The sequence below is a fragment of the Megalops cyprinoides genome, chromosome 6 (genome assembly GCF_013368585.1).
Source record: "Megalops cyprinoides isolate fMegCyp1 chromosome 6, fMegCyp1.pri, whole genome shotgun sequence".
NCBI classification, from domain to species: Eukaryota; Metazoa; Chordata; class Actinopteri; order Elopiformes; family Megalopidae; genus Megalops; species Megalops cyprinoides.
In genome coordinates, this window is record NC_050588.1 from 19,864,087 (window position 1) to 19,889,853 (window position 25,767).

The 25,767-nt window shown below is 44.5% G+C and overlaps 1 protein-coding gene across 4 annotated transcripts; it reads left to right on the forward strand.

Moving 5' to 3' along the window:
• The first annotated feature begins 3,738 nt into the window (after positions 1 to 3,738).
• Positions 3,739 to 23,865, forward strand: LOC118779045 (protein kinase C-binding protein 1-like). Of its 4 annotated transcripts, none has more exons than XM_036530902.1 (20): positions 3,739 to 3,809; positions 10,698 to 10,768; positions 11,580 to 11,731; positions 13,076 to 13,291; positions 14,265 to 14,378; positions 14,955 to 15,047; positions 15,475 to 15,562; positions 16,094 to 16,149; positions 16,654 to 16,731; positions 16,883 to 16,998; positions 17,262 to 17,740; positions 17,842 to 17,979; positions 18,476 to 18,628; positions 19,227 to 19,766; positions 20,318 to 20,755; positions 21,523 to 21,713; positions 21,872 to 21,952; positions 22,044 to 22,122; positions 22,419 to 22,658; positions 23,007 to 23,865. In XM_036530902.1, the coding sequence occupies exons 1-20, from the start codon at positions 3,796 to 3,798 to the stop codon at positions 23,177 to 23,179; spliced, it is 3,510 nt and encodes a 1,169-aa protein (XP_036386795.1). In that variant the 5' UTR covers positions 3,739 to 3,795; the 3' UTR covers positions 23,180 to 23,865. The 4 variants fall into 4 exon arrangements, with proteins under 4 accessions (XP_036386795.1, XP_036386796.1, XP_036386798.1 ...); XM_036530903.1 differs by having other exon boundaries at positions 20,321 to 20,755; XM_036530905.1 differs by having other exon boundaries at positions 13,148 to 13,291.
• The last annotated feature ends 1,902 nt before the right edge of the window (positions 23,866 to 25,767 follow it).

Here is a 25,767-nt window from a genome sequence, read left to right on the forward strand (position 1 = left end):
CTCTGTTACCTACACATCCCCTCGCTATACAAGCAATCACCACCTTTAAAATAACATAAAAGTAAAGATACAGTTAACACTGCAAGATAATCGTGCCAGGGCATACTGAAATAGTGCTCTTTGGTGAAAGCGCAAGTCAGGATTTCTACGTATGGTAATGGGGCCACATGTTTCAATAAAGCGCTGCTGTACCTCGAACGTCAGTCCCATGAGAATTACCAGGACCACGCAAGAAACCATACCCGCGTGATTTTGGATCACGAACTCGTGGCTCAGCAGCGGTGGGATTTTGCTCTTCTTGTGAAAACCCATTGACACTGCTCCCTCCGGCACACTCACGCGCTGCGTTAGCTTGAGCTTCCACGTACGAGTTCTTTCCGCACCCTAGCTGCTAAGTAAGGTTGTAAGGTGGCTTGCATGTTCCTATCAGAAATCAAAGGACTGTAACAAGCAAAATGAGCGAACGTGCATTGTACGTGTAAACTACCCATTTTGACAGACCACATCAATACCCTCGCTTGGACAGTTTCTACTTCCTGAACGTTGCCGCCCACCTGCTGTCCAATGTCCCCTTTAGCTTTTTAAGTTGTGAGTGACAACAAAACCAGCCAATAAAATATCAGAAAGCGTTGTGGTATAGGGTTACCATCAATAATCGTAGCTAGTTGGATACCTTAGCTGGCTGTGTTAAAAAAAGACTATTGAAACGAAGCCTGTAATCGCTCGCAAATGGAAGTCGCTGACTTTCAACAAGTCAATCTCTCCATCGCCGTGCAGTCGGTAACACAGGACTAGCTAGCAGAAATATTTAGCAGCGAAATCACTTTGAGGATACCGCTGACTAGCAATATCATTGTCCTGTAGGAAAATAATATGTGAAATTTGAATCCTGTACATGGGATAAATTCAGGTAAAAGCGGCATTGAAGCTATCTAGCCAAAAGGCTAAGTTAATTAGCTTGTGTAAAGTTCAGTCAGCTGAAAGAAAATAAACAATCTTAAGATAGACAAGAGGTAAGTTAGTTAGCGCCTCCCTGTCGACAAATATGGATGGCAACGTTAGCTGGTTACAGTATCTACAGAATCCGTTAAAGTGTTAAATAGACTTCGACAGGTACCTGGTTAAAGTGTCTTAAACTCTTGTTTTTCAAACGTTATATACCGGAATGCTAGTGTGATGTAGGGGGCTTTGCTTGCTGGGTAGCGCCTTTCGTGTGGTGGCCGTTTGTTAGCCAAATGGCCAACCCGCGGTGGTTAAATATTTCTTATTTAGCAGATTAGCCAAGTAATCTTGAACTATCGGTTTCTGCCCTCTGTCGCTTCACAGTAGTGAACTTGGTAGAAGGTGGTGACACACCCACCATTGCCACACAGTCCATTGCAATTTTTGTATCCCAGTTAACGATGCTTGAGTTTCGATTGTCCAGCCTGGAACTAGCAGCATCCCCTTCCAGTAAACCTTAGACATGCATATGGACGGTTGATGATGAGTAACACTGTAGATAAGGCTTTACTGTTGTACACATAAGTGATATAATTCCCCATATATGTAATGCGTCTCGAGTGTTCGCGTAATTGGGTCACGTCCGTGCACATTTCGAGGCAACAGTAATTGTACACTTAGTGCAGTGATGACAGTGACAATCGGTGATTAACTGTAGATTGTACAAGATTTTGATTAGGGTACCTAGACTCGAAGCCACGAGGAAATCGACTTGATAGTAAACATTTGTTTTGTAGGATATAGCTAATATACTTTTATTCGAGGGTGGTTTGCTGATGCTTTCGACACAGAACTTACATTTATTTGGCTTTGCACAATCAACCGGAAGTTACTGAAATAAATCCCGGTTCTTTTCAGTTTTCTCCAGTTAGATAACTAATGCCGGTGAGAGGTCAGAGAAAACAAAATATTTACTTATGTATATTGGGCTGCAAGTCTTGTGGGTTCCACTAGAGGTCACCGTTAACTTGATGATCAAAGAAGAGTCATAGAACTCGTATGCTCAACCGCAGCCGAAACATTGGCTTGATATTTTAACATAAATACGAAAATCTACTGGAAGTGTATGGCATCGTTTTAATAATGCATTGGTCGAAACAAGATTGTCACAGTGGTTCTGGGTCTTAAGGCTACACAAACAGTCTTCTCAGTGTTTGCGCTTTCGTTTGGAGTGTAACTAATTGCACTGACACTAACAGAGGAGAAGGTCTATGTTTTTATGTGACTACTGGCAGAGCCAACAAAATTCTCTCTGTGCATGTGCCCTGATATTAAAAATAGCTCGGGTCAAAGCCCAGTCTTTCAACGGACAGAGCTGGACATTCTGACAAAGAGCAGGAATGGAATCAGTTATTAGCAGAACAAAGCAACAGTATACTGTTTAAATGATGCACAAAAGAGACACAGGCCCAAGCCAGGCCCGTTTCATTTCCTTTTCTGTCACCCAGGATTTGCCGGTTCTTTCATTACTCCTGAAAGGATTTCAGTCATCAGTTCAGTTTGGTATCAGTTGCTGATTAAAGGATGTTTTTTCTCCTGCTACCTCTTCTTTGTGGCTTTCTGTCTTTCAGGCAGGCTTTGCTGGAGAACACTTGGCTGATTTTTTTTTTTTTTTTTGAAATGAGCACAACAGATTTTAAGTCAACAACATTTAAAAAGGAAATTCATCCACAAGGTTGTATAAATAGGCTATTTATCTGCCGTGACTGGTTCATTTGAATGGAATGATGTAGCGGCATGCACAGCCCATTAAAATAACAGATCTGGACATTTTGTGAAAAGGAAATGGGCTTTAAAATGCTTAGTCATTTCAAAGGTGGAAATAGTGATTCAGAGTTTGACAGTTAGTAACGTCCAAGTATATGACACTAAAATTGATTGTTTTTTCCCTTAAAAATTCAGTGGAAATCCATTTGAGGGGCTGTATGATTGTGCCAGTAGCCAAGTGTATTTCTCAGGAATTTAAGCATCTATTTTACATTTATTAGGTTCGTAATTTGCACCTAAAGCCTTTGAGTTAGTTTTGTAGTTTGGGGTAAACATAGTGGTTCATGTATGTGTGGCTGTAAGTGATGTAACACTTCTGTTTAAGTGAAGATTCTTTGTGTACCTCTAAGTAAGTCGTGGATTGAGATTTGCTTTGTGTTGTTTTCTGTTCATTTTTCTGTTCTTTGTCACAGTGTCTGGGTCTCCCCTCTGAAATTCTGTGCTTTGTCTGTTTTTCGTGTGTTAAATGAGTAGATCGATCAGACAGATTGCGTCTTGTATTGTTTTTTCTTTAGGTCCGTAGTTGCATTAGAGTGTTTTCTGTAGCGGTGGCCAAAATAAAGGGAGGGATTTCTGAGACAAAGGCCCTCTTTCCAACAAGGAGGCAGCACAGGTCCTGGCCTGGTTGCCTGTTTTTGTTTATTTAAAATCAAATACACCAGGAAATACACACACAATACACTGGATGCAGCCTTAGGTTACAGTATTACATGGTATTCTGTGTTCTTTTGTGCACAGGATTGCTTTAAAACATGTATTTTGTGATTTGGGCCTAGCATTTTTTTCTGTGTCCACAGAGCTGCTCCTGCCTGCCTGCCTGCACCGAACAAAGATAATCACTCAGGAAACGTTTCAGCCAATCGGCTGCGGCCTTACATCCCGCCCTTGAAAAGAGGCCACTCAGGGTCTGGCTTCTATCAGACGGCCTCGATCACTGAGCCTGAAGTGCCAAGCCCACTCTACTCAGTGCGAGGGCTGAGGCCGTCCTCCATGTTGTATAAGCATTGACATAACACTGTGTTAGCCATGCATCCACAGAGGTAAGCCTGCTTTTTCTTTTACTTCTCCTTCCTGTGCTGTGTATCTACTGCAGGGGTGCAGCCTTGCTCTCTTCGGGGGAGGAAGGCCAGGGAGTCCCAGGCCTCAGAAGGGGAGCCAGGCCGGAGCAGAAGCAGCAGCAGCAGCAGCAGGAGCAGGAGCAGGAGCAGGCTGTCTGAAGTCCCTGCTGCCTGTGCTTTTGATCACATGGTGCTCAGCCTGTCTTCATACTGTTGTGCAGAGGTGGCCATGGCAGATCCTTCTGGGGTTTTTATTGTTTTGTTTTTTTTGGTTTGTTTTATTTTTTTCTTCAACTTTTTTTTTTCTCAAAAACAAAACAGAAGTATATGCAGAGTATTATCTCTCGCCTTTGGTCTTTCCTGGTATCTGTCAGTGTGTAGATAGCCTGCATCATTGTTAGCCTGGGTCACATGCCAGCCTAGGGAAAATGGAGGCTGGGGCGGTGGGGGTTGCTGTGACAGCCCAGCAGGGGTCCCAGGAGAATCTGACAGTAAAAACCAAACAGCATGGGGGTGTGCCTGTGGGGGGGATGGGGAAACAACATATTCTTGAGGGTGAATGTGATTTTTTTCTTTGCTGTTTTTTTTCCTTTTGCTTAGATATGATGCAAAAGGGACCTCAGTGAACTTAAAAAAAAGAAAAAACAAAAGAAAAACATGGCCGCCTCACAGCCCAGGTTGTTTACTTCACTTGCGTGGCCCTTCTCATTGACAGGGCCTCAGTTTTAAAATTTGATTCATTGCTTATGTTTTGATTTGATGCCAAGCGAAATAGCTTGTGTCTGAATTTATTCTAGTACTCCATAGCAAGGGGATCGTAAGAGGGAAAGCGTGGGGAGTGTGGCCTAATGGTTGACGTTACAGGTTTCTGACGACTCGGCTGTAGCCAGTCTTATTTGTGTGCAAATAACTAAGCCACTCTACAGGTTTTCACAGCAACCCTTAGATGCACCGTCCCCATGCAGAAAGCTGTTGCAGCTGAATCATGCATGTTGCACTCATACAGTGTTTTTCTCTTCCACCTCCAGTGAATCAAATGTGTGTTCTTTGCGCTCCATTGCCAGTGTAAAGTCTCTGTGGCTTTTTTTTTTCCTCACGAATGTCCGTGACTTTAAGACGGTCACCACTCCCTTCGTCTGGGTGTATTCGAATGGCAGCCTTTTGCCCTCTGATGTGTCACGTAGGGGGGAAACGAGGCGTGAGAAACGTGCAAGGTGTCACATTGGTCAAAAGCTATTAGTCTGCTGCAGTGGCACAGACAGTATGCTACTTCCTGCCCAGAATGCGTTTGCTACAGAATTAGTCGAATGCCTCGTGATTCGCTCAGCTTTCTGTAAGGTCCCAGTCTTTTTACAATACTGACTTATGTGGCCATGAGTGAAATCTGCTGAATACCTGAATCAAATTCACTGTCAACATGGCTGCACCATGGACTTGAGACTTTTTTTTTTCAAATGGATTATTTCTACTTAAAACCAGCCCTTCTCTTTGCAGCATGTTAATACATTTTTGAATGCTGTTTTTTTTTTCCTCTTGCTCAATGAACCTTTTCACTATTATGAATCCTATCTGCTCTGCAATCTGGAGTAAAAATTGTGAGAGATGTGGAACACAGTCTCTTTAAATGAAATCACCTGACCTTTATGTCTGCAGGTCAGTGCAGCTTTTTTGGCCTTTGCAACATTATTCTTGGCACTCTGCACACTGCAGATTTATTTTTTGACACCATGATTATATATTTGGAAAATGACATGGGGCTGCTGCCCTTTGGTCTGTTGGGGGGGGGGGGGGGGTCTTTGAAACCTAAAGTGATATTTGCATAGTGTATCGCCCTTGGAAGGTTTCCTTTAAAAGTAAATCAGTGCAAACCACACGTCTCTATCCTGATGTTGTAAAATAGATTATGTGAAAAGGAGTTTATCTGAGGGAGGAAAAAAAGCAGAGAAGTTTCATTTTTAAATGGATTATCTGAGAAGGATGGGAACAGAGAATCAGCAGTGCAGTTTCATTCTCTGCAGCCCAGTCATTTCGGGCACCTGCCAGAGTTTCAGTCCCCTTGTTCTCTGTTGAAGAGCCTCTGTTTACCAAACCGTGTTATCCCTGGCAGGAAAGAACAGTGACCACAGGAAGGGACATTCTGTGGACACCAGAGCCAGTTTTTTTTTTGGAGAAGAGGAACAGGACATTTAATACATACCCTCCTAGTTTTTGACCGTGTCTGTATCATGTGCTTCGAATATAAAGACTGAGTATATATAGTATATATATCTTAATTAAGAATAAGCTTATTTTGACTGAAAATGTTGAGTTTTGTTTGTGAGAAATTCCCTCTGCATTGCAGCAGGGTGTTTGAGAGGGAGAGCATAGCAGTAGGCTGTGTTGCCCAATCAGATTCCTCCGTGCCACGCTCAGGCCAATCGCAGCCGCTGCCGAGGTTACAGATTGACAATCTCCGTGGAGCTGCAGGGAGAGCAAGGCCCTTCTGGAAAATTCTGCACCCATCTCTGTTTTCATCCCTGCCATCCAAAAATTTTGAAAGGCCCTGGCTGAGGAATTTGTCTTGTATGCTCTGTGCGTTAAGACGAGGTATGCTGCTGCTATACATCCATTTTCTGCCTTGTGAAATCTGTATTATTTTGTTAAGGGGGGAGTGGGGGGAGGGTGAGAGAGAAATGCTATGAATAATGGCTTTGATATTTTTATTCTTCCTCATAATGTCTGTTGGCTGCGGTGTTGTGGCAGTCATGGCCGGGCGCTGATCAGCAGCTCCGTGCTGCGCTGGTGTCTCATGGCTGTGCCTCTGGTGGTGGAAGCTGCAGGCAGAGAGACAGGGAGAGAGAGAGAGAGAGAGAGAGAGGCCAATATGGCAGAGCCGTCTCTAGGTGTTTTCCTCTGCACGCCGTCACCGTCTCCCACAGGCGCCGTCCCCCTTGGTGTCAGCTCCAGAGGGAGGGTGCAGGGAGAAGCCACGGATAGGAGCCGACGGCCGAGGAGGCCGGCAGCCTGACAGGAGCCCATCTGGAACTGCAAACGCAGGGAAAGGGGGCCAGACGACATTCAAACATGGGTTCCTGATGCTGCGGGCTTCACCCCGTTCAAAAAAAGAATACTACAAACGCGCTGTTTGATAAGTCTATGGGCTGTGTGGTTATTTGTATCTGAACGTGCCGAATGAACAGCAAAGTCAAGTTGGCCTTTTGTTTTTTTTTTTTTTTTTCCTTTCCCGGATGAGCGTCGAACCTGTTTGTCAGTTTTGCTTGTAAACGGTGGCTTCCTCGTTGGAAAGTCCCAAGAAATACAGCACACGCAGTGTCAGTGGAGCTATGTATGTGTGTGTGAGTGGGGAGGGGTGCTGAGTTCCAGATTGTGAGTGATCTGCTTGATTTCTGGAGTCTTTCCACAATGGCTTGGGTGAACAGGGGGCGGAGTTGACCCCAGAACCGTGCAAGCGGCATTGTGGACACTTGTTTGTTCACTGAGCGAGCGGCAGCCACCATGGTTCAGATGGCTTGCTGTAGATGTGAACGCTGGCGTTTCTTAATGCTGCAGTAATCTCCACGGTCAGGCTCTCTCTGTGGCTGTGGACTGTTGTGTATGTTAATACTGCTGTAATCTACTCAGTCGGGCTCTGCCTGAGGTAGTGGATGGTTGTGTGTATTAACAGGGCATTGGGATCCAAGGGGCAGTGTGGTATTGCGGTCCCTCTACTGCTGCAGAATTAACTAGTGACTGCTTCTTTTTTTTCAATAAAGACTTGCATTTTGTTTTTGAATAGAACGATTCATACTTGCAAACATATGGTTAAGGAAGACTTCCCTTTTCTGTTTGGTGAGGCATGTTATGTTTTGGTCATGCTGTGTGTGTGTTTGTGTGCGTACATGAGCATGTATTTCCCTGGAAGGGAAAGGCCCTTACAGTACTGAAACAGATTATTGCATTGGCTTGTACAGATATGTGTCCTTTTGGATTTTGTTGAATTCACAGACTGATTCAGAGGTATTTCCATAGGTGTGTATGGATATCAGTGCTGAGGCTGGAGAAAAGGATTTTTGGATGACTTTACTTTCTGTGCTCGCACCGCTGTTCATCTGGGAGCTGATTTATGGAGCGCTTTTGCTGGAGTGCCAGGTGGCTTTTGTTTAAAAAAGAAAAAAGAGAAGCTGAAAGGTTTCTGTAAGGATTTATTGGAAACCGACATCCTTGTTACAACTTGTTATAATGTCTAACCGGACCTGCCTGGCTCATTATAAGCCTGTTCCTGTTGTCTTGGAGGTTGTTTTTCTCGTACTTCCAATGTTCAGTCCCGTCACCCGAAAACACATTGTGATCCAATTATGGGCCAAATGTGTAGAGATGATTGGTGGAGACAGTTGGGGCCTTCCTACGCTGAGATGTGGAGAGGGGTCCGTCCCTGCTCTTGGTTAATAAAGGTGATGAAAAGGGGAGGGGACATGTGCCCTCAGCAGAAGAGTGACCGTGCTCAACTATGGTCACACATGTTTGGAATAATTTGCCCCCTCCGATCTATGGGCAGTCTCCATAGCAACATGTTGCCAGGGAAATGAAAGCTGAGTGCTTGGCAGTTAGAGGTATGTTGAACTTTTCGGCCTCCCGCAGACAAACAAAATAAGCCCTCGCTGCGATGGAAGGCACAGTTGAAGCATGGCTCAACAGTCTCCTGCTTAACAAACTGGCGTTAAGCGCTGGATGAGCGACCTCTGTGTTCTCACAGATGAAAATGTCAGACATTAGCAGAAAGATAATAGTAGCAATTTGCTTTCTCATTCTCTCACATTAACTGTGTCACCAAGTTAAAAAATTTCAGTTGACTTGGATTCGTGCACTGTCTGTAATATACCTTCCAAATCAGAGTTCACCTATGACAGATGGCATATAGTAAAAAGCAATATTATTGATGGGCTGCACCGTGGGTATAGTTTTAGGGTGGAAATTGTCACATGATGCGGCAGGAAAGGAACAGATCTTTGGGGCTGCATTGCAGGGAGGAAGTCGTGTGGCGACAGCAAAGTGGTCTGGAAAACAGCATTGACTGTAGGAAGTTTCATTTACTTTTTTTTTTACCCAGAAGTGACACTGGAGGTCCTGTAATGCTGGTGTAATTGTGTGCCTTTCTCTCCTTGAGAATATACAATCCAGGTGAAGGCCCTTGTCTCACGGCCCTAAATAGCAAAGTGGCGCCCGGTGTTCAGTCAGGACTCATTTGTGCTGCTGCGTATCCAGGGGTGAGCGGGCCTTGGTCCTGCCTCTGAGGTTATTAAACTGCTGAGGAGGGGAGCTGTGGCAGGGCCAATGTCAAAGAGGACCTTTCATCTGGAAAGGATTTTTCCTTTACTTTTGCAGAGCTGAAATTAAAACCAGAAGTACAAAAATAACACCCCTAGCAAGGCATTTTGAGTGAATCGGAGTGCTTTACTTTCGGGTGTGTGTGTGTGTGTGTGGGGGGGTTCTTTCTTCCTTCTGTTATAATTGAAGCTATTTTTTTCTGCTGAAAGGATCAGTTTGAAACCATATGATTTGTGTGATGCATGTTTTCTTTTAACATCATGCACAAAAGATACATTTACACTGGCAAACTATGCCAATGTATGCTATTTGTATGTATTTTTCCTTGTTAGGTTTGTAAAATTACTTGTTTGAATGGTTTCTTGTTTGTAAATATGGGTCAGTGTGTTCATATGATTCACTGTGTGTGTGTGTGTGTGTGTGTGTGTGTGTCCTTATTATGGATTTGTTTCTGTGTTGTACCACTGTGGTGAACAGTAATTTTATGAAAAGCAAGGTGTTTGTGAGAAGCAAGGTGTTTTTAGTGGTCACAGGGTTAACGGGTAAAGCTTTTGCTCTAAGTCAAAGTCTGTATTCCATTAAAAATTGAGTAGACAACCGTTAAAATGAATCCTGTCAGCTGGTTATCTGGGCGAGGCGAAGGAAGCCATAGCATGGATATTTGAAAATATGGATCTGCCATATTCCTTTTAAGTGTTTGAGTAAATTTGCCACTCATAATTGACAAATAACATATAGAAAACAGCACCTAACAACAGAAAAGAAAGAGTGCTACCCAGAGAGCTAACAACCTGTTTGAAAACTGCATACAGAAGTTCATTTGCCTCTGAGATAAACACAAGGAGATACATGATATGAGGTCAGATAACCAGTGGCAGCTGGGTATTGTTGCCATGTATCATTACTTAATTTACAGGTTTTAAGCAAGTGGCTGTAGTTTGCTGCCCTTGTCTTGGATAATGTGTTTGTTTTAATGCCTTATGAGCATTAGACTGACCCCTACCCCCTATATTCAGCATATGAATAGGTTGAAAAGTGTGTTGTTTTTTTATGAGTGTGTCCTCAACATGCATTTGTTTTGGCCATGGACGGATAACCCGTAAACTACTTAACCTGCAGCCGGATAATCAGGGGCTGGCAGTAATCTGAACTCTGATGCATTCTGTTCCAAGCGGATGGCCTTCATCTTAACAGACGTGACTCAAGTGTGAAAAGTCCATACGTTGCCTCTGAGATGGCCTTTACTATAACATAAACACTTCAAATGCTAACTGGTACCAGTTAGCTAACCGGTTTGCTAAATTTTAACTGATTGCAGGCAGTTTTGTTGACTATAAAGAAAGCAACAAAAATTGCCGGCTCCCATCACAGCATTATGGCCGATAAGAAATAAACTGAGGTCACAAGGAGACTACGGCCAGCCCTGGGTTTTAAAACTACGTGGGGATGGTTTCATTCAAGTAAACATCAGGTGACGCACAGTGCTGTGGTGAAACTGCTCTTGGTGTTGGCGTTGTTTGCAGGTCTGTTGACAGTTGTCTTTTGCCCTTCCTGTTTCTATGGCAGTTTGGCTGAGGAGGAGATCAAACAGGAGTCTGATGTTGGGGAGGCGATGGACATCTCCACGCGGTCCAAAGGTGAGAGAGTAAAGCCCTGCAATTTCCCACAGCTGGGATACGCTGATCTGGTGCTTAGCGGTGATTACATCGCTCTCTGTAACGGCTTTATTCGGGCACACGCAGATTCATTCATGTACTTTTGTATGTCTTCACCTGCACCTTTAGAAAACTAAAGGTGAGCGGATGTTTTTATTTAGACCAACATGCATAGCACAGTATGTTTTCCTATCCTTGTCCCAGGGACCCAAAAATTTGGGCCTGGAGGCAGGGATTTAAGCAACATGGAAGCTGTCTGAAATGGGACAGAAATAACCCAAAACACACCCATGAAACAAAGCACACTTACATTTTGTTCATCTTAATCGACTTAAATTGTAAGATTTCCTGCCTCTGCTTATATTACATTTGTGGTGCAGACACCCTTATCAGGAGTTAATTACATGGCTTACATTTCACAGTTTGGTATACCACTTTACCTTGGTCCAACAGCAGTGCGCCACCTTGGAATCAAATCTACAAACCCTGCTCCTTGTCACTACACCAAAATGCTGCTCTCCTTACCAGGGTACACTTTTTTGGGCTGTCTTTGTACAAGGTGACTCTTATTGCATGAGAAACCCAAGTGTATATTTTTTAATTCAAATAAACCTTGCACCTTGTGATGATGACTCAGAGTCAGATCCTCTGGGTGAAAATGCCGTGATCTTGCTATGGTACTTGTGAATAAGCACTATGTTGCCCCCTGGTGGAGCACAGCAAGGATTGTGTGTTATTCTTGTTGTGCTGTGTGAATGTTTGTTTATGCATGTAACACCGGGTCCACCTCTAGTTTCAGATCCTGGATCAGCAGAACGGGCAGCTCAGAAACGAAAGCTGCCCAGCCCCCCTCACTCCTCTAATGGACACTCTCCCTCAGAAACCTCTCCCAGCCCCATCAAAAAGAAGAAGAAACCGGGCCTGGTTAACAGTAGTAAAGAACAGGTGTGTTGCTGTGAGACATCATCATCAGCAACGCAAGGAAACAAAAAGGAAACACCTGTTGATATTTTGCCTTGTTTTCACAGATTTTTGCATGTGCTGTTTCTCTGGATTAAATTAATATGTAAAGTGATTCTTTTATGATTTGAATCTTTGTTGTCTCCCTAACCGTTTTGAGAATGACATGTTTTATTTGATATGTATGAGACTTGAAAATGGTCTGGAATGGTGGCAGATGTTTTACATGAAATGTGCTTCTGATGATTACCAAACAATTTTTTATTAAACTGTGTTAGCAAAAACTATATAAAACTGAAGTAACCTCCATGTTTAGCACACAGATGTGTGTTCTGTTTAGTATAATGTTATTTAGATGTGAATACATTCTAGTTTGTATGTACAAGACTCTTTCACCTCTCCCTCCTAGTCACATATAGTAATTAGCTGCTCTTTTCAACATCAGTGATAGAGCAGTCAGTTCAAATCTGTGACAGGTGAAAAACAAGATTACTTTTACACATAACTTGTGCATTCTTTTGTCTTATTTTAATAAATAATAGTCATCATAATATAAAAAAAACTCTTATATTAGTGTGTATTGCTTTTTCACAATATAGTGGATAGGCTCAGGGCTGCATGTGATTGGAGCACATGACCTCTGCACTGGAAGGTCACATGTTCAAATCCTATTTTGGGACACTGCTGTAGTGCCCTTGAGTAAGGTCCCTGACCCCAATTCCTGGCATGTGAACAACCTGCAATGTACGAAGGATGAGAAGTTAATAAGTATTTCCCAGAAACACCACTTCCAGTGCTAGTTACAAACACAGTTCATTGCTGTGTCATAATGAGGCTCCGATGGGCACTAAACACTTAAATTATTACAGCTGGACATGGGCATCAAGATGACAGTAAATAACCCTAATGGTAATAACTGCTTTCATGCATGAGGTGAAGGAGTCTTGTTGCAAATAACATGGCAACAGGGGGAACGACAGCCAGACTAGCCAGACTCATGAGACCACGGTGAGCAGGAGGCACTCCTTCAGTGCATTATTACATGAACTTTTCATTGATCATTGGTTGAGCCACCCAGAATGGGACGAGTAAAATGGAATTTCATGGCTGAGCTTATCCTCATGCCATATTTCACAAAATAAAGCAAGATAGATGGATTTCTCGGTCATCCCACGGGTCTGGTCTGGGATCAGTCTGGCAGGCGTGTCCCTCTGTGCCGTGTGTGGCGTGCGCGTGTGTGTGAGTGTGTGTTGCCCGATGCGGCACTGTGTCCTGTTCACTCCCCTGTTTTGACACTCGACCCTTTGTTTCTTCTCACCTGCATTGCAGTCAGAACTAAGACATGGTCCCTTTTACTATGTGAAGCAGCCACTCACAGACCCTGTTGATGTTATGCCGCAGGACGGACGGAATGACTTCTATTGCTGGGTGTGCCACCGCGAGGGCCAGGTTCTCTGCTGTGAGCTGTGCCCTCGGGTGTACCACGCAAAGTGCCTAAAACTGGCAGCCGAGCCTGAGGGGGACTGGTTCTGTCCCGAGTGTGAGGTACCCCGCCTCCCCTCTCTCTGCCTCTCTCTCTCTTGCCCTATGTCGCCTAATCTCTCGCTGGATCGGATTCCGGTGGGTGCCGGGTGGGCGGGGCAACAGTAGGAGCCCCCCCCGCGACAATGTTGAAAAGACTGGTTTCTGCTTAAGTCATGAACAGCACTCAACCATTGGACTTTGTCCCACTTGTTTTGAGTCATCTAGGCTGGCTCTGGCTAGGATGGCCACTGTGTGTTCTGGCAGTGCATTAGTATAGATAAATTGAAGTCTGGGGATATTCTTCCTTTTTTGAGTCCCCTTCGATTCATTTTGGTTGAAAGAGATGTCTCTGTCTCTTACTGGTGTTGCAGTGCATTTATGTAGATAAATAGTAGATTTGGGGATAGATGCAACTGGCATATCTGACTATATCATAAAGATTGTCATACGGTCAGATTATTGGTCAGAGTATTGTAGAGTACACCGGGAGATGTTAATATTGATCAAGTTAGAACCCTGATTTGAGCTGGACAGCAGAGCTCTAGGAGAATACTGACCCTGCCAATAGACACCAGCCACAGTGCCTAGACTTTGTTCAGTATAACAGCTATGAGCTGTCTTTTTAACTTTGAATAACAAATTCTTCAAGTGGTGCTTTTGTAGTGTTTCTTGAACCATATCACTGAATGCATTTCACTCAATAAAGTGGGGTTGTCATTATGCATTGCTGTTCGATACATAGGCTACTGTATATTTGATTTACTATGGTTAATTTATGATTCTGGCTGAATTTCAATTTAAATTGATTTCTTCTGCTCGTAAAACAATGCTTTGAATCACTTGCTTCTAATCATGTGGTCTTGTCAAAGATGGTCGAAAGTCTTTAACGTAGAAGTCTATGAATAAATGAACACGACAGAACATATTTTCTACTGACTGGAGAAATACTAACCCATGAGACCTCAAGTAAATGCTGTTTCCTGCTGTCTTTCAGAAAATAACAGTGGCGGAGTGCATTGAAACTCAGAGTAAAGCAATGACAATGCTAACATTAGACCAGCTGTCTTTTCTGCTAAAGTTTGCACTTCAGAAGATGAAACAGCCAGGGGTAAGTGGTGCCTTGGTGCACTTCTAAATCCCACCCACCAAATCCCACATCCACGACAGCGCTTATCTCATTTGGCTCAAATTTGCATTCATAAGGACATACAGGTGCTTGCACAAAGACACACATGCACACACACCAGCAGAAAATCTCTCTGCCGCTCTGTTGTTTTGTTGTTAGCAAGCATATGAAAAGAATGGGGTCCATTCATTAAAAATCTGTTACAGACTAAAAGGCATAGGATATTGTGCGTGACAGCACAGTGCATGCATTCAGTGTGTAAAAACAACTGAAACATTTTTGTCACTTTATTTTTCCTAAATGTTTGATCATGGACCCTAAAGTGTAGACCTGTTTGCCATGGTTACAGCTGTTGTTCATACTGCATGTACGTAACATAAAACAGGAATTTACTGAAATCTGTGTTCTGTGAGTGGCCTTAAGGTGAGGTTATCAACAAAGCCACCAAAATGAAATTTTAAAAATCCGTAACGGTGAGGAAGTTCGCAGGCCATTTTGAAAATGTGCTGAAATTAACCAGCTGCACATGGGTCTCTCTTTTCTCCCCTGTGGAAACAGACAGAACCATTTCAGAAGCCAGTGTCTCTGGAACAGCATCCAGATTATGCAGAATACATATTTCACCCCATGGACCTCTGTACGTTAGAAAAGGTATTTGGAAGGGTGGGGCGGGGTAGTATCCTTCCTCTCAGATCCATCTCCTCACATGTGCAGAAATATTCCTCCGTACGACTAACAGAGCTTGTTAGGCTGTTTGGAAAATAAAACCAGGAGAGCACGGTTATAAGTGTCAAAGAGGACTATTCAATTTGTGTGTGCTCAGCATGACCAGTGGAGGACTTTTGCCATTTGTTTAGGTTTGTTCCAAATTGGTTTTAATTTTTTTCTCCCGGTGTACTTAAAATTAATTTCAAAAGCAAATTAAATTCAATGACTGTTAAGTGTTAATGAATGCAAGTAATTTTTCAGAGGATGACCCAAGGTGCCCTCTAAGCTTATTGGTGTTCATTATAGTGGGCTGTTAATAATTTCTGCTGTTGTATGGTCATGCCTGATTCATGTGCTGCTTCCTCTGCAGAACATTAAAAAGAAAATGTACGGATGCACCGAGGCATTCCTGGCTGATGTGAAATGGATCCTGCACAACTGTATCATTTATAATGGAGGTGAGCCTCAAAGCACTGGACAACACCACATGCTAATTACCACACGATTTTAGTTAGGATTTTATTGAACTCAGCCAATGATCTCATTTACTTTTTTATTTTATAATGGTCTGAAATTCATTGAGAGTTACTAACCATAAAGGACATAAACATCCAGAGTAAAAGGGCAAAATGTGGAAGGAGGCATTGAGGCAGGGCAAAAAGGTGGGGCAGGAGAAGTGATACATGGTTACATGGAAATGGTTTGGGGGATTGTAATATTGACATGAAGGGCATGGTTTGTTCTTGATTGGGTTTTAAGAATGTAATCATGTATGTGGTAATACATAATGATCCATGATAATAATAATCCATGACTGAAATGTGAACTTACAGAATTGGATGTTTGTTCAGATATCCTACGGACATTGTTACTGGATTTGTAATGAGGGTTATTCCTATGGTATTCTAAAGCAAGTCTAATGCTGTATATTATAATTGTTAGTATTTTTCTTATTGTGATAATCATTAATCTCTGTACTCTCATTCCAGGTAATCACAAGCTGACAGCAACAGCTAAAGTCATCATTAAAATATGTGAGCATGAAGTGAGTACTGCAGTCAGTTTTTTTTTTTTTTGCCTGGAGTACTGTCTGTCCTTGCATCTATAAATATACATTTTTATAAGTATTGCCATGCATACACACATGCATACATAAATACACATGGACACAAAAAGGCATCCATCCCTCACTTCCTTTGGCAGGTGCAATGTAAGGGGTAGATGAGTTGGAAGTAAGTAGAGCGGCAGGGTTTGTATCCTTCTGTAAGGTTCTTAACCTGAATTGTCTGAATGGAATGGATACAAAATGTGAGGTATGCCCTGGATAAGGGAGTCAACCAAATGGGTAGATGATGCAGTGTATGAACCTGCACCCAGTAGTGTTTATGACCCACTCATAAAACCAGGACAATCTGTGGATCCACCTGGATCTTTGATGGAACAAAGACACATTTACAGCACATGTACTTATCTCTGTGTAAATGACCCTTTTTGACAATATCTGTACGTCATATGTATTCACTCATTTGAAAACACGCTTGTCTTGCAGATGAATGAAATCGAAGTTTGTCCAGAGTGCTATCTGTCAGCTTGCCAAAAGAGAGACAACTGGTTTTGTGAACCATGTGTAAGTGCCTTTTGCCATTTTAGCCACGAGGCTTTCTTTAATCTCCTTTTGTATTTCAAAATCGGGCCCCTTGAGCAGGAAGAGGGCCTCACGTGCCTGTAGAATGGGATGCTCATTTCATTGCAACTGATTTCTCCTTTGTTGTGTTTAGAGTAACCCCCACCCTCTCGTGTGGGCCAAGCTGAAGGGCTTCCCTTTCTGGCCAGCCAAGGCCCTCCGGGACAAAGATGGGCAGGTGGACGCCAGATTTTTTGGGCAGCATGACAGGTAACGTGCTCCGGGTTCGTGGGTCTCAGGGTCTAGTTTAATAATATGTGTGTATTTTACATGATCTAGGGCTGAACTGAGTGAAACCGAAATGGAGTGAAACCGTGTTGATTATGTATTGCAAGTGTCCAAAAACTAGGAAGGTCTCATCAACTGCATAAAATGCTACTCTTGACCATAAACTGTCTGTGCAATAGTGCTATTCCCTCGTAATTTGTTCATTTAGTTGTCTCTTAAACCTTATCCCTCTCTCTTCCTTCCAGAGCTTGGGTCCCTCTGAACAACTGCTACCTCATGTCTAAAGAGATTCCTTTTTCTGTGAAAAAGACCAAGAGCATCTTCAACAGTGCCATGCAAGAGATGGAGATCTATGTGGAAAACAGCCGCAAGAAGTTTGGGGTATTCAACTACGCCCCCTTCAGGACGCCCTACACCCCTGACAACCAGTTCCAGATGCTGCTGGACCCGTCCAACCCGGCCGCGGGCTCAGTCCGACCCGACAAGCAGGAGAAGATCAAGTTAAGTTTCGACATGTCTGCCTCTCCCAAGATCCTCCTGGGAAAGGGTGTGCTCTCGGGTGGCGGGGGGCGGAGGATCTCCCTGACGGACATGCCACGATCTCCGATGAGCACCAACTCGTCCGTCCACACAGGCTCTGACGTGGAGCCAGACGCCACAGAGAAGGGCACCAAAGCTCCGCCCAGCCACCTCAGCGCGGGGGAAGAGTCCATGGACTGTGCAGGTACAGGCTGCAGGCTGAGGTCAGCTGGCGTTGTTCTCAGGTCTCGATGTCGTCTTTCTAACTGTCATAATGACACTATCCCCCTCTGGTGACCTTGACAGCGTCTCCTGCACCTGCCAAAAGCGGGACTGCAGGCAGTGTGACGGACAGCCCCAAGACCTTCTCCCCTCAGGCCCCCACACCGATCGTCCCCAAGCAGGAGAGGACCTCCACCGGGAGCATCCTCAACCTCAACCTAGGTGAGCCTCAGGAGTGTGAAAGGGCTGCAGAACAGCTCCACTCGCTGCACCGGGGACACTCGCACCTCTGTAGAACATTCATCATCGAGGCCAACGTTTAAAAGGCATTGCATTTAAATATTTTAAATATTTAAATAATTTAAAACATGGACGTAGTGGTGTTACTTTAGAGAGTGTCACCTTTTCAAGAGTTTCTAAAACGAAAGCAGGAAAAAGATGAGCTAACTGTAGCGTATAGCAGAAGCCAAGGACAGCTCAAAGTTCCCAGCAAACATTACATTACAGAATTGTCATTTATTATCACACTCTTATCTAGAGCGAGGTTACATTTTTTACATGTTATCCATTTATACAGCTGGATATTTACAGAGGCAGTTTTTGGTTAAGTACCTTGGCCAAGGGTTTAGCAGCAGTGCCCCAGTGGGGAATCAAACCAGCAACCTTTTGCTTACAAGCCCTGCTCCTTACCACTGTGCTACTGTTTGTATGTGTTCAGACCGTAGCAAGGCAGAGATGGACCTGAAGGAGCTGAGTGAGAGCGTGCAGCAACAGTCAGCATCAGCACTGCTCACCTCCCCCAAGAGACAGATCAGGAGCCGCTTCCAGCTCAACTTGGACAAGACCATCGAGAGCTGCAAGGCCCAGCTGGGTATGGACTGCCCAGGGGAGCGAGGCACCCCAAACACACCACAGTGTGAATGAGTGACCCCCAAACACACCGTAGCTACAACAAGCTACCCCAAACACACCACCGCAGCAACAAACTACAGTAAAACCCACAGCAACAACAAGCTATCCCAAACACACCACAGCAACCACAAGCTACCCCAAACACACCACAGCAACCACAAGCTACTCCAAACACACCACAGCAACCACAAGCTACCCCAAACACACCACAGCAACCACAAGCTACTCCAAACACACCACAGCAACCACAAGCTACTCCAAACACACCACAGCAACCACAAGCTACTCCAAACACACCACAGCAACCACAAGCTACCCCAAACACACCACAGCAACCACAAGCTACCCCAAACACACCACAGCAACCACAAGCTACCCCAAACACACCACATTAACAATGCATGACCTGAAACACACGACAACAGGAATGAGTGACCCCGAGGGCCTTGTAAATCGCTCTGGATGAATATGTAAGAGCAATGATTATAAACTGCTGTCGTGTTCAGGCCAGTGTTAGAGCTGTGCCACTGTTCCTCACAATCTGTTCTCCTGAACAGGGATTGAAGAAATCTCAGAAGACGTGTACAAGGGCGTAGAGCACAGCGACTCGGAGGACTCAGACAAGTCGGACTCCAGCGACAGCGAGTACGCCAGCGAGGACGACCAGAGGCCGAAGAGAGGCCAGAGCGAGACAGAGGACAAAGACAAGCCTGAGAGGGACTCTAAGAAGAGGCCCAGAGCGCCCTCTAGAGATGAGGACAAGGAGAGCGGCGCAGAGGCGGCAGCGGAGACGGCGGCTCCGCCTGCCGAGAAGAGGACGGCGGAATCTCCGGCGAAGGAGAAGCCGAGTGGTGACGGCGACAAAGAAGCCGCGGAGCCGGCCAGGGTGCCGCAGGGGACCACCGCGAAGGACACACCCCAGCCGAAGGAGGACAGCCCAGCGGCCCCGCCCGAGGATCTAGACATGGACTCAGACTCTGAGCGAAAGCTGGTCATCGACTTCGAGGGGGACCAGGCGAACCAGGACCGCAAGAAGAGCAAGAAGGAGCCCGCAGGGGGGAGCGAGCCCAAAGAGCCCACAGCAACCAAGCAGGAGGGTGAGGGTCCACCCACACCTCTCATTTCACTCGTCTCATTTCTCCTGTCACAAACAAGAAGAGATTATTATGAACATAAACTCCTTTACATCTATCATTATTTACTTCTTACATATCACTGCATATTTTTCTGGCCCCGGTCAGTTTATAATTTGCAACATCACCAGTTTAGTGGGAGAGGGGTTTTTCACACAGCACAATATGGCGATATGTTGCAGTGTCTGCAAGTTGTATTTCCTTCCTGAAGTACCAAGTCATTATTTGAGTTAGGGCATAACGTGCCAGATGTCTCTACTGTGTCATTCAGAATGCTTATCGTGTGTTCTGGGTTTAGGTCTAGACTAAATCATTAACCAACATGCTTGTCCAGGTATGATTTAGCCCTAGATTAGGAGTCACAATGAGTAAAAGAGTACAGGACCATGCTGAGCTGAGAAAATGAGGACAGTCAGAAGTAGTTTCACAGTGGCGTAGCATATCTGTGCTCACAGTTTTAATTTTGTTTTTGTTCATGTAATCTTGGTTGTTTATATTATTTATGTTCTGCTTAGCAGGTAAAGCCCCTGCAGCCTCCGGCGTAGCGGCTCAGCCCGTGATCGACACAGCCTCCTCCACCCCCAGCGTGAAAGACTCCACCCAGGCCCCCATCACCATCCCCCTCAACATGGTCTCCTTCACCGCCTCCGCTCTCTTGCCCAACGCCACCACCACCGTGAAGAAACAGCGCCCCCTGCTGCCCCGGGAGACCGCCCCGGTGGTGCAGCGCGCCGTCGTGTGGAACCCGACCACCAAGTTCCAGACGTCCTCACAGAAGTGGCACATGCAGAAGGTGCAGAGGCAGCAGCAGAGCCAGCAGCCGGCTGCGCAGACGCAGGCGCAGATGCAGGGCGGCTCTCAGCAGCAGGCGCAGCCCCAGTCGCAGTCGCCCTCGTCTGCGACGCAGCAGCCGTCCCCCAGCATGCGCTACCAAACACGGCAGGCGGTGAAAGGTACCTCAAACCACAGACCGGGTCTCTGTGGTGCAACCACAGTAGGACCCCAGCAGGACCAGTCAAATGAGGTCCAGTCAGTAGCGTCAAGAAATTAAAGTCATTCGTTCTACATTTGTTCCAATTCCATAAATGCAGACTGTTCCAAACTATCATAAAATCCAGAGTTAAAAATGTGCACACAAATTCAGAGAAACCCATACTGGTATGGTGTGGGAGGCTACCCATGATTGCCAAGGCTATACTGCAACCCCACATTCTGAACACTCACCCACAGGGTTTCCACCATGCTTGGAAATCACTGAAAACATTTGTAGCTTGGAAGGTTAAAACAGTTGTGTAAAGTTGTTAACTTTGACCAGATATAAATAAAAGGGGAAAAAAATAATTTTCACCTTCTTCCTTTCCAGCCAGAAAAATGCATCCCATCTCTCTTTTTAACATGTTAGCTCTATGTCACAGGTGTAGCTGGATTGATGGTTTGTACAGGAAGCCCTCAACCAAAAGGTGTTTACCCCTGCAGTTATGTCTTCAGCATATTCTTGCACAAAATTGTGCTGTCGCAGTAATAAAAATAATCCTTAAATCTTTTATGTGTTCTTAAAAGTTCATTGATTTGTAAGACATGGAAAGTAAAGATATGATTTGAATGGTAATACTGTGTGTGCCTACAGCTGTACTTGCAACTCCTTTTCAGTGCTGCCTTGCCCAGGGTAGGCCTGGCATTGTACACTAACAGCTGGGCTGTTTTCTCGTGCCTTTTTCAGCTGTTCAACAGAAGGACGTTCCTCAGGCCACGCCCACTTCTGCCGTGACCCTGGTGACAGCCGCACCGACCGTGTCCATGATCGCCACCCCTGGGACGGTCAACGCCCCCTCGTCCTCTGGGGCTGGAGACTTCCAGATCGCCACTGCCTCGGCCGACGTCGCAGCAGACATAGCCAAGTACACCAGCAAAGTAAGCCGGCTTCTCTGCACCTGACTCATCTCAGCTGTGGCTGGCCTCCTGCGGTCTCGTGTCTTTGACATGATGTGACACCGCATTCATGATTGTATTCATGCATTGTAAAGGGTTGATGAATTCATGTTCACTCTGCAATTGCTTCTGCTTTTAAGATAATGGACACCATCAAAGGGACTATGACTGAGATATACAACGACCTCTCTAAAAGTACATCTGGAAACACAGTGGCAGAGGTGGGTATGGGTTGGCGAATTTGAGGTTGCTTCACATGTTGCCTGATCTGAGTACCCGAGCAAGCCTGACGGACTGCATTCATTCCCACAGATTCGACGGCTGAGAATTGAAATTGAAAAATTACAGTGGTTACATCAGCAGGAGTTGTCAGAAATGAAGCACAACCTAGGTGAGATTTTGTTTTTCTGAGATTATAAATATTTCAAGGATTTATACCTGACCGTTTCATTTGCATTATTCCCTGTACAATGATAATTATTTTTGCATTTATAGGACTATTGAACTTAACAGTTTTACTAGGGAATGAAAACCTGTTCTTATATCATGTAGAAAGTATTCTGCTTTATAACTTTTAATGAATTCACAAGACAAACTAGTTGTATGGTTACTCTGTGTGTACGTGTGTGTGTGTGTGTGTGTGTGTGTGTGTGTGTGTGCCTATACATGTGTACGTGCGTGTCTCAGAGCTCACCATGGCGGAGATGAGGCAGAGCCTGGAGCAGGAGAGGGAGCGTCTGGTCGCTGAAGTGAAGAAGCAGATGGAGCTGGAGAGACAGCAGGCTGTGGATGAGACTAAGAAGAAGCAATGGTGTGCTAACTGCAGGAAGGAGGCCATCTTCTACTGCTGCTGGAACACCAGCTACTGCGACTACCCCTGCCAGCAGGCCCACTGGCCAGAGCACATGAAGTCCTGCACACAGTCAGGTGATAAACCTGTGCCCAGCTTTCACCCATTGTCCACACACTTTATGCATGTCTTACAAACACCTTATCCATGTAAGGTATGTGTGTACACATACCTTACATACCCATGCTGTTACGTTGAAAGACCTTTACACAGATAGGTAACATGCTGTACACACACTGCACATACACCTTACACACACTGTGTACACATACCTTACATTCCCATGCTGTTATGATGAAAGACCTCTACACAGACAGGTGACATACTCTACATACACTGCACACACAATGTTCACACGCTGTGCACATGCCTTACAGACATATATGCAGCTACATGTGTCATTGGTGCTGTGTTTCTCCTTACAGCCACTGCATCCCAGCAGGAGTCTGAGACGGAGGCAGCCATGGACGCGGTGAGCAAAAGCTCCGCTCAGCCTGCCAGCGGCCAGTCTTCCCCATCAGAGGCCGCCACAGCGCCACCGGACACCGACTGCGGCGTGGACAAAAGCAAGGACGGCACCGGCGTCAGTGTGTCGTAACCTCAGCGACGGAGCGCTGAACCTCTCCCACAGACTCCTCCTCCTCCCTGTCGTAAGGACAGGCTTTTTAAAAGAGCTCTGGTTTATTAAAATTCCAGAAATCACCACCAGAGAATTGCTCCTCGCTCGGCCTGGGGCTTCTGCCCGTCCACCCCTCCCAAGCTCACCCCACAGTCCGCCACAATCACACAAACATGTTCAGAGGGTTCTGATTAGCTAGCAGAGGAAGAGCCTTTGCCTGCCTGTTACATCTGACCTAACGGTTAGGACACTCCCTGAGGCAGCAATTTCAGGTCTGTCCTATTCCCCTGGGCCCTGTGGATCCTTCCCTGTTCTAGACACTCCAGGAACAGGATTCTGTATTCCGTAGAGGGTCCCGGGGGAGAAGCTTTCCCAATGTCTGTTCTAGAAAGGAATGAACATGCAGAGGGGGACCTGTGACATTTGTACATCTGTATGCCAGTACATCAATACATCAGTACATCTGTACAGTATAGTCAGAGCAAAGCGTGGAGGTTCACTTTCTTCACTCTTTGGCCTGTTTCATGTGAGCTCTGGAGCTCATTTTCCTCATGTCCTGCCAGAGAACTGCTGTCTTACTGCCTCTCAAGTCAGGGCCTATATAACTGTATGAACAGGCACTACCATCATTTTTTTTTTTTAGAGATTTCATATTCTCACCCCCCCCCCCCCCCCCCCACCCTTTCTGTATCCCTTTCTGTATCCCTTTCTCTCCCTTTTTGTCTCGCTCTCACTGGGAATAAGCTATTAGTGGGCAAATGCAATCAGAGAATGCATGCACATGTAGCAAATGTCAGTATCGTTTTAAGGAAACCCTATCACATTCTGAACATTTTATAAGAGTGCATTAAAACTGTCTTGATTCTTCAGTTGATAAGAGGCAAAAAAAAAACAACAGTACCCGCATTACAAATTACTACCCCTTCTTCCCAAAGACCTGTCAAAAGTAAAGAGGAGCAAATTTGTGTGCATGCACAGGATAGCTAACTTTGTACATGAACACATGTCCAAGACCTATTTTTAGTTATTTATTTTAATTTATGCAGGGCACAGAGGAAATTGTTAGTGTAATTGGCAGTGATTACTATGTAAAGATGCCTTTTGCACATCAGATAAAATGTATTCTGAAGATGTATTCTGTGGTACTGAGGCTGAGTGACATAATGTGTGGGAGCGAGAATTCTAACCTGTTTGTGAGGGACTTTGGTTCTTTTTTCTTTTCCTTTTTTATTCTCATGTACAATATTGTTGATTTATACTCTTGTTCTATGATGCAGTAGAAAATAATAAGTAGCCCTATATCTTAAATTATACAATTTAATGCAGAGTGATTAAAAATTGTACATTTTTTAAAAGAAAAAGATGAACAATTATAATTCTTTAAAAGTGTATGCTCTTCTCAGAGCATACTTTTCTGCCTTTTAAACCTAAGAGCTGCACCCCCCAAGGGATGGAGCTTGGCTTCACAAGTTTCTGGAAACATCTGTTCCATTGACAGATGTGTTGTGGGGGAAAAGGAGTAGAATATCAGCAAATGCCTTTGTTTTAACTATAGACGTAGAATTACTAGATTAGACACAACGTTGTATCAGACATGTATAGCGAACAAGTGAAGAGCATAGCTTCCTGAATGGATGTACTCATGGAAAACATCTGTGTTTAGAAGATTTGAGTGTCAGTATCCAGATTACTTACTTTTGACTGTTGCTTTTAATGGGGTGCCTGATCTAGTACTTCTATATCTATAGGTCTGACTGTGAACCGTCATCATTGGTCTGAGCCAGCTCTTGTAGTTCCATTGTACTGACTGTTAAGATGTGCTTTCATGTGACGGTATGATTCCTTCCTAAAGAAAAAACAAAGAACAATGGGGAAAAAAAGAAAAAAAAGACTGTACAGTATATTTCTCCGTGAGTTTGTCTCTCGGCATTTGTTTTATACTTAATGTTAATAAAGATCTTTTGGGGTCTGGATAACGAGGTCTGACTGGAGTTTTATTCCCACTGTGGGTACTGGATGTAAAACTCAGTTTATCAGTCCCCTTCACTGGGAGTGTGGGGGCCTTTTTTACATTATTGCAAATTTTCATTTTAATTATACTCTAGCGACTGCCATTAAAACCAACTGCTTGGTGTATGGAGGTGTGCATGGGATTGTTTTGGGGTCTAAACAGTACTCATACAGTGAAGTACAAGAAGAATTAAGTCATTAAGGGACTGTTTTTTAAATATTTGTGCTGTGTACCCTTTTTAATGCACTGGGAATTTAAACAGGATTTGCCATATGTATGAAAATATTTAAATGATCTATGATTGGCATGTTTATGTATTTCAGACAGATGAATGGTTTTCTAGTTTTAGTCTGACTTGTGCTTTTTCCTTGAAATACAAAATGGAGTTTCATCACCACCTGCAGACAGATCCAGTAACTACACTTGTTCCACCAATTGCCACTATCGCAGCAACAGTGGTCCAGAAAACCACCAGCACATGTTTAGACTACCTGTACCTGTCTCTTGTAGTGCAACAGAAACATTGCATCTGATCATGTCCACCATGATTAAAAAC